The 9,451-nt window shown below is 45.8% G+C and overlaps 1 protein-coding gene across 1 annotated transcript in view; it reads left to right on the plus strand.

Moving 5' to 3' along the window:
• HACD3 (3-hydroxyacyl-CoA dehydratase 3) overlaps positions 1-7,675 on the plus strand; it is a 37,097-nt gene extending 29,422 nt beyond the window's left edge. The window contains exons 8-11 of the mRNA XM_070762303.1: positions 649-761; positions 1,316-1,422; positions 2,330-2,461; positions 6,799-7,675. Of these exons, the coding sequence (XP_070618404.1) occupies positions 649-761; positions 1,316-1,422; positions 2,330-2,461; positions 6,799-6,875 (429 nt within the window). The 3' untranslated portion in view covers positions 6,876-7,675. The remainder of the gene's footprint in view (positions 1-648; positions 762-1,315; positions 1,423-2,329; positions 2,462-6,798) is intronic.
• The last annotated feature ends 1,776 nt before the right edge of the window (positions 7,676-9,451 follow it).

Here is a 9,451-nt window from a genome sequence, read left to right on the forward strand (position 1 = left end):
GAAGCGCCCGTTTTTGCGCTGCTGGGATTCCTCTGAGGCTCCCCTCCATGGGAAACACCACCTCTGGACTTCCGTGTTTTTGCGATGCTGCAGGAGAATCCAAGGAATGCAAAAACGGGTGCTTCGCTGGCAACGGAAGTCCGGAGGTGGGGTTTCCCAGCGAGGGGAGCCTCAGCGAAATCGCAGCATCACAAAAACACGGAAGCCCGGAGGTGGGAGCCTCAGGGGAATCCCAGCAGTGCAAAAACGGGCGCTTCGGCTGGCAAAAGGGGTGAGTTTTGGGCTTGCACACATTAATCGCTTTTCCATTGATTCCTATGGGAAACATTGTTTCATCTTACAAACCTTTCACCTTACAAACCTCGTCCCAGAACCAATTAAGTTCGTAAGATGAGGTATCACTGTACAGTGGTACCTCTACTGGGTGGGGGAAGCTGTTTTGGCCTTCCCCAGACATTGAATTACTGGGGTGGGTATTGTGCATGTGCAATAGGTGCACGCATGCTCTTTTGGCACCCGAGGAAGAAAAAGTTACTAAGTAGGAATATCAGACAAACTCCCTTAGACCAAAGAAGATAGAGTTTGAGAAGGTCGACTTTCCCCCATTGCTGATCTTTCTCTGTCTCTTCTCTTTTGGACCCTTTCCAGATCTTTGGGAGGAATTTTATATTGTTTGTAGTTCTTGGAAGCGTGGAAGAAATGCAGAGCAAAGCAGTCGTCTTCTTCATCTTCTACATCTGGAGCATGGTTGAGATCATCAGGTATTTGGGGTGGAAAGGCAGACATTCTACCCTCTTGTGATCCCTCCAACCCCATGCTCCCTCCCGCACACAACCTTTCTGTGCAGTTTTAACTTAGAAACGTAGAAACATCGAAGACTGATGGCAGAAAAAGACCTCCTGGTCCATCTAGTCTGTCCTTATTCTATTCCCTGTATTTTATCTTAGGGATGGATATATGTTTATCCCAGGCATGCTTAAATTCAGTTACTGTAGATTTACCAACCACGTCTGCTGGAAGTTTGTTCCAAGCATCTACTACTCTTTCAGTATTCTTTCAGTGGGAGGAGTGGTAATTTCTGAGGGGAGCGGATTCCAGAGGGCTGGGCCCCCCACAGAGAAGGCTCTTCTCCTAGGTCCCACTAAGCGACATTGTCTAGTTGACGGGACCTGGCAAAGGCCGACTCTGTACTAAGGAACATCTACTCTTTCCATGTGTTGGACAATGAGATGTAGGGCGTTTCCTTCTCCTGCAGCCTTTGCACTAACCAGGTAAGTGATCCGAGATGACCAAATGTTTATGGGTTTCCTTCTAGGTATCCCTACTATTTGCTTTCCAGCATCGATATAGAATGGAAAATTCTTACTTGGCTCCGATACAGCATATGGATGCCTCTCTATCCGTTGGGAATGCTGGCGGAAGGTACGTTGGGAGAATATGGGTGGATATATTATTGCCCTGGTGAGACCATACTTGGACTACAGGTATCTACTTGATTTACGATGGCTTATTTAGTGACGGTTCGAAGTTACAATGGCCCTTAATAACAGTCCTGGAGATTTTGCTGCAGATTAACATGAAAATATTTTAATGAATTTAGTTCTTGCTTCCGTGGTCTTGTCCATTGACTGACGTTTGACATAGGCTGGGGAAAGTCCTTGACTTACAATGCTTCATTTAGTGACTGTTCAAATTCGCAACAGCACCAGGAAAAGTGACTTATGGCGGCTTTTCACACTTACAATTCTTGCAGCATTCCTAGGGTCACGTGATCAGGGCAACCGACTCATATTTATGACGGTCGCAGTGTCCCGGGATCGCGTGATCCTCTTTTGCGACCTTCTGACAAAGTCAATGGGGAAGCCAGATTCACTTAACACCAAGCTTATAGTGATTCACTTAACAAGTGTGGCAAGGAAGATCGTAAAATGTGGCAAACCTCACTTCATAAATGTTTTGCTTAACAATAGAAATTTTGGGGTCAATTGTTATCATAAGTCGAGGACTACCTGTCTTCTTCTTTTTCTTCTTCTTCTTCTACTTCTTCTCTCTCTCTCAAAATACAAGCAGAGGTAGTCCTTGCCTTAAAATCATTCGTTAAGCAGCCGTTCAAAGTTATACGGAACTGGAAAAAAGGGACTTAGAACTGGTCCTCACATTTTTGACTGTTGCAGCATCTCCAGTGTCTCTGAGGCAGCTTTCTTTGGAGGTTATGTTGACTTGGCAGCATCTACTCTACCTTGTCCAGTCTTCGAAACGTAGCTCAGTTTCTAACATTGTTCTTTGCTCTTCCCCAAAAGGTCTTTTAACCTTTCTTTTCTGCCTTTAGCTGTAGCTGTGATCCAGGCCATTCCTATCTTCAACAGCACCGGAAAATTCAGCTTCACCCTCAATTATCCGCTGAAGGTCACCGTCCCGTTTTCCATCTTTCTGCAGCTCCATCTCATCTTCTTATTCTTAGGTGAGTTTTCAGTTGGCAGGGATATCATCTATACCAGGGGTATCAAACTCAAGGCCTGCAGGCCACATCCGATGCTTAAATCTGGCCCATGGGGCCAGCCTATAAATATCAAAGGACCGGCCCACAGTGCCTCTGCTGGTCAAAACAGGCCACAGGGGGTTTCAGCCTCCACGGCCTCCTGCAGAACGCTGCCGGCCAAAACTGGGATGCTCAGAGGTCCCTTGGCCCTTTTTCGCCCTCCCTTTTCTTTGGCTGGCAGAGTGCTGTAGGAGGCAGAAAACAGGCTATGTGGGGGCCTCGCAGGGCCTCCCCACGTCCTGTTTTTGGCTGGCAGAGTGTTGCAGAAGGTCTCTGTCCTGTTCCCGCTCTCCCCCCCCCCCCTGCCAGTCCACAGAGAACTAAATGCTGATCCGGCCTTCAAAGAAATTCAGTTTATGAATGTTGTCTTAAGCTGGACATTCCTTTTATGTGCAGTGTGGGAGAGTCCAAGCATGGGTTAATAAGGAGAATGCTTATATATCATACACACAAGATACAGTGATACCTTGTCTTACAAACTTAATTGGTTCTGGGACGAGGTTCTTAAGGTGAAAAGTTTGTAAGATGAAACAATGTTTCCCATAGGAATCAATGGAAAACCGATTAATGCGTGCAAGCCCAAAATTCACCCCTTTTGCCAGCCGCAGCGCCCGTTTTTGCGCTGCTGGGATTCCCCTGAGGCTCCCCTCCATGGGAAACCCCACCTCTGGACTTCTATGTTTTTTCGATGCTGCAGGGGAATCCCAGCATCGCAAAAACGAGCGCTTCGCTGGCAACGGATGTCCGGAGGTGGGTTTTCCCAGCGAAGGGAGCATCAGTGCGCAGAATCGCAAAAACACCTAAGTCCTCAAAACCCCACCTCCAGACCTCTGTGTTTTTGCGATGCTGCGATTTCACTGTGGCTCCCCTTGCTGGGAAACCCCACCTCCGGACTTCCGTTACCAGCAAAGCGCCCGTTTTTGCGCTGCTGGGATTCCCCTGCAGCATCACAAAAACACGGAAGTCCGGAGGTGGGGTTTCCCATGGAGGGGAGCCTCAGGGGAATCCCAGCAGTGCAAAAACGGGTGCTTTGCTGGCAACGGAAGTCCGGAGGTGGGGTATCCCAGCGGCGGCGGTGGGTTTGTAAGGTGAAAATAGTTTGTAAGAAGAGGCAAAAAAATCGTAAACCCCACATTTGTATCTCGAAAAGTTTGTATGACGAGGCGTTTGTAAGATGAGGCATCACTGTATATCGATAGTATATAAGGAGAACGCTTATATACCATACACACAAGATATATCGATAGTATATCTTGAACTTAGAACATTACATTTAGTAACTGACCGGCACTGAAAAAAGGACATCTGACCATTTTTCACACTTCTGACCGTTGCATGATCAAAATTCAGATATTTGGAACCTGGCATGTACTTGTGAGCATGGCTGTTAGAAAAATTTCCCGGAGACCAAGAGAATAAAAGAAAAATTCTTTATTAACAACAAAATGTAGAAAATATAGAAAACATCACACCGGTATGCATACAGGGACCTGAAGAGGTCATGGGGAGGTACCCGTGTTCCTCTGGAGGTGAATTACTCAAATACAGGGATCACCTTATATATGTTTCTTGATGTCTTGTTTACGCCCCTTCCTTCTGTCCATATTTGGAGTTGTTTTTCACACAAGATATTACTTCATTCTATATTTCTTGGGGGATTTCCATATTATCCTTGTTATCCATTGGGTCCCCTTTTGACATTTCACCCTGAATTGATACAGTGGTACCTTGACATACAAGTTTAATTCATACCAGAGCCGACCTCGTATGTCGATCATCTCGTATCTCGAACAAATGCATTTAGATTTGGCTTTTCACGCCGAGATAACTGGAAAAAAATGGGATTCTTGCGCCACCTAGTGGACGCTCGGCTCGTATCCCGAATTTGAGCTCGGGTGTCGAACAGAAATTTTGCTCGCGTCGCAGCTCGTAACTTGAAATACTCGCATCTGGAGCAGCTCGTATGTAGAGGAACTACTGTATTTATCTTCTTATTTATTTCTAAAAGTTAATTGCCCCAGTTTTTTTGTAATAAACATGTTTTTTCTAAAATATTTCTTGTATTGCATCACTTTTCCCTTACTCATTACCAGAGCAGGCCTGTTATTGAAAACAATAGTTTATCTCGCCAAATTGTGCTACAGAATTCTCCTAATTAATGTATAGGCCCCTAATTTTTCTTACAATGGCAGTGCCACCTTTTGAGAACTTCTGACAAGCAAAGTCAGTGGGGAAGCCAGATTCTCTTAACAACCGTGTTACTAACTTAAAGAGAGAAAGGATTTGATTCCCAGTTATGCTACGTGGAACCACCTTCAGTGGTTGAGCTTCTTGCTCTCAACCATCAATCCCTTGTCAGTAGGAATTAAAACAACCCAAGCCACAACTTCATATTTCCATGGAAATGCGGGCGTCTTCAATATTGCAGGATATATTTGGCGCCAGGAAGTATAGGAGACTTTCTTTAGCGCAAGTCTTCTCTTCGTTATCGTGAGTGGAGTCTTGTCTAACCAACAAAGATTGGAAGATCTTTGATAAGAATCATCTGCATCATAAAATCTTTGGATGCAAATCGTGGGCTCCACCATATCGCTGTGGCCTTGATTGAAAACTGGTGTGTTGACATGAGTCTTTGGTCAGGTGATATTCTTGACCACTCTTATGTGCTGGGTTTCCAGAGCTTTCCTTATTTGTTTTGTTTTGCTGGTGAAATCTACACAATAGTACTTATATACTGATTTACGGTGCTTTACAGCCCTACAGAGTCAGCATATTGCCCCCCAAAATCTGGGTCTTTTACCCACCTCGGAAGGATGGAAGGCTGAGTCAACTTTGAGCCTGGTGAGATTTGAACTGGTGAACTATAGCCAGCAGTCAACAGAAACAGCTTGCAGTACTTCACTCTAACCACTGCGCCACCATGGCTCATGTGCCGAGGAGCACTGGCCATGCAAGGAGCTCATAAAAGTATAGAATATAGAAAGTCAATTGACAGGTCCTGATGCCGCATGGAAGGAGATTGGTTCTTTCCATTAGTTGTCTCTCTTCCGTAGCAGCTTTGGGAAAATATGTTATCTTCATTGACCAGTATTTCTCAATGTTGTGAACTTTTTAAAGATGGGTGGACTTCAACTCCCAGAATTCCCCAGCCAGACAGTTTGGGAGTTGAAATCCAACAGTTTTAAAAGTTGAGAAATATTGCCACGATGGTTCCTCCTGGTTGCTGAAGAATTCTGGGAGTTGAAGTCCACCCATCCTAAAGTCCTCAAGCTTAAGAAGCCCTGCCTGAATGTGTTCTGCCTGGCCTCTAGCCACCTAAGAGCAAAGTAACTTGTAACAATAAAACAAACTTGTAACAATAAAACAAAAAGGTTTCCTTTATATGCAGAGAATGCAAAAGCAATGCTGAGTTATTAGTCCAGAAGGTCAGAGTTACTCACTCAAGTCCACACAGTACTTTCAGGCTTGAGTGTCAGAAAGTTCACAGGAATCCAAAAACCAAAACGATACCACAGTGCATCAATGTCTCCCTCCAAAGCTCAAACAATAAACTCCCACATAGATCACTCTAACCCTCCCTTTTTGTCAAGGTTGCAGCAGCGTCATTAAGTCTTATCAGCTTTGTCCTATAATTTGTTTCTACGCTTGCGCAGCTGCTCTTGCCTTCCCAACATTCTCCATACCCGAGCATTCAGAATAGGATTACTCATTAATTCTTCCCCTTGCCTCTTCCTGCTCCGTCTCTGCTTCGGGTTCACTGTCTGACTCGTCCTGCAGCCAGATTGGTCTTCCGTAAACAGATGGCTCCCACTGCTCTTCATCAAAATCAACAGCCACAGGAGCTGGCCTGAAGCCAACCACAACAGAATGGCTCCTTGATTTCTGTTAGGACAGTGGTTCTTAACTTTTCTAATGCCGCGACCCCTTAATGCAGTTCCTCATGTTGTGGTGACCCCCCCCAACCATAAGTCTAGTGCCAATTCTCCCAACAGAGCTTTAAGCTGATTGGCAGGAAGGTCAGAGGGACCCCCCACTGTAAACACCTGATTGGTTGAATTGTAAAAATATGTTCCAAGGTGCCAAAATAGAAGCTTTAGTTCCTAACACCAGGGGAAATTTGTCTTTTCCCAAGGTCTTAGGCGACCCCTGCGAAACGGTCGTTCAGCCCCCAAAGGGGTCCTGACCTCCACGTTGAGAACCACTGTGTTAGGGTTTCTGATCTCAAGAATGAAACTCATCCTCCATTTTTTTCCTTTCAGCACCATTTATCCTTTTCCGTCACCTCTACAAGCAACGGCAGCGACGCCTTGGACCCAGAAAGAGGAAAATGCACTAATTGGAATCTCTTTTTTTAATCTTCCTCGAAGATGGGTGCAGGGGGGTGGGTTTTGGGCTCTTTCATACCTTTTTCCTTGCCCCCGTTAATCCGAAAACCAATTTTGTAGTCATGGTGACATACGTCTTCCTTGCCTGACAGCAGAAAACAGAGCCGTCCAGCTAAAGTTTTCCTTTGCACCTCACTCCTTTCTCGGGTAAGCTAAGCAGGGGGATCCATGCTAAAAACCTCTTTCCTATGAAATAGACTTGGAGCCTTTAGTGAGAAGAAGGCTTCTCTCCATGGGGGGAAAAAGTATAAAAACTCTTCTTAGGCTTGAAAATGCTGGTTTCTGGTTTAAGAATACCGACTGTGTCAACTTTTCCAACAAGCTGAATCTACAATGCTAGATTCCAGGAAAAGTGACATTTGGACATTAAGGGAAGGGGAAAGAAGCTGCTTCCGTTTGGGTGCAAACTTTTGCATTTTTTAAAGCTCTGTGGAGGGATTTTTTTTTTCATTTCTCCAATTAGGGAATTGCGTTTTGGACCCCCAAGTTCTGGGCAGCTGCCTTGATGCTAATTTTCCTTCTCGGCCGCGAGACCATCTGGTGGTGGCATTTTAACATTTTTCACCCCTTAATCTTCAGCAGGGTTCCCACCTACCCCACTGGTACCCCGCGTTAAAGAGGGCTATTAATGCATTTGGACTTAGGGAGGTTATTTTAACGGTTTTAAGGCACTTTGTTATGAATCTGTTGGCAAGATTTTGGACAAGGCTAATCAAAGGCATATTTCTAATAATAAATCCTTCTTAAAACACCCTTCTCGTTTTTGCATCTCTGGCTTTGCAGTAGGTAGCGATGCCGATCGATATTCAATTATTATATTGTCCATGCGGGAAAGGTTTCATCTCTTCGCCGGGCTCCAGATGTGCGTGGACATCTGTGCAGTTGCTGCATTTGGAGACTGTGGCGAATCTAAGACCAAAGAGCCGCTGATGGAGGCAACCATCCAGCAATTTTTCAACTTAGCTTAATCAGCAACACCAGGACAGCTGCCCAGTCTATTAAGCCAGGATTTCTGTGGCTGTGTGCACCAAAAGCCATGGAGAGAGGACAATAAGGCTGTAATGGTTACAGGACGAACTATCGTGTTTTCCTGAAAATACAACCTGTCCCAAAAGCTATACTTCCCCCTGGGGGGGAATCACTGACCCCCTCAGAGAGGGTCCGCAACTTGGGCGTCCTCCTCGATCCACAGCTCACATTAGAGAACCATCTTTCAGCTGTGGCAAGGGGGGCGTTTGCCAAGGTTCGCCTGGTGCACCAGTTGCGGCCCTATCTGGACCGGGACTCATTGCTCACAGTCACTCATGCCCTCATCACTTCGAGGTTCGACTACTGTAATGCTCTCTACATGGGGCTACCTTTGAAAAGTGTTTGGAAACTTCAGATCGTGCAGAATGCAGCTGCGAGAGCAATCATGGGCTTCCCAAGGTATGCCCATGTTACACCAACACTCCACAGTCTGCATTGGTTGCCGATCAGTTTCCGGTCACAATTCGAAGTGTTGGTTATGACCTGAAAAGCCCTACATGGCATCGGACCAGAATACCTCCGGGACCACCTTCTGCCGCACGAATCCCAGCGACCGGTTAGGTCCCACAGAGTTGGCCTTCTCCAGGTCCCGTCGACTAAACAATGCCGTTTGGCGGTACGCAGGAGAACAGCCTTCTCTGTGGTGGCCCCAACCCTTTAGAACCAGCTCCCCCCGGAGATTAGAACTGCCCCCACCCTCCTTGCCTTTCGTAAAGCTCTTAAGACCCATCTCTGCCGTCAGGCATGGGGGAACTGAGACATCTCCCCCGGGCCTATACAGTTTATACATGGTATGTTTGTGTGTATGTTTGCTTTTAATAATGGGGTTTTTAGCATTTTTTAAATTATTAGATTTGTTCTTACATTGTTCTTGTTATTGTTGTGAGCCGCCCCGAGTCTACGGAGAGGGGCAGCATACAAATCTAATAAATAATAAATAATAATAATAATAAGTCCTAGCTTGATTTTTACATGTGCACCCAATATAAGTCCTACCCTCCAAAATAAGCCCTAATTAAGTCCCTACCCACTCCAGGGTGCATGGGTAAAAATTAAGCTAAGATAGGGGTGAAGTGGAGCTGCCCTACTACTTACCTTCAGACAGTTGTAGACAGGCCTTGCACCCCGACACCTGCCTTGCTGGCTTATTTGTTCTGCAGCCGCCAAGGCTCTCCTGAAGGGCCCTGTAGCCGACAACAGAGGTCCCAATCAATCCAGAACTGTGTTATTTGTGATTCTCTGGGTCTCAAACCTGTCTATCAAGAAAGGAACTAATTTGAGCTTTGCTCTTTTAGATATCTACAGATTGCGCATTAGCTTTGCTACTGGTTGTTCATATAACTTAAAGGAATCACAGGTATAGGTTCAAAGCAGGATATATGCCAGTGATGGCGAACCTACGGCACGGGTGTCACAGGTGTCACGCGGAGCCATATCTGTTGGCACGCGAGCTGTTGCCATAGCTTGTCTCCAACGTTAATGTATGTGCTGTCCATCT

Source organism: Erythrolamprus reginae, chromosome 10, assembly GCF_031021105.1.
Source record: "Erythrolamprus reginae isolate rEryReg1 chromosome 10, rEryReg1.hap1, whole genome shotgun sequence".
Classification (NCBI taxonomy): domain Eukaryota; kingdom Metazoa; phylum Chordata; class Lepidosauria; order Squamata; family Dipsadidae; genus Erythrolamprus; species Erythrolamprus reginae.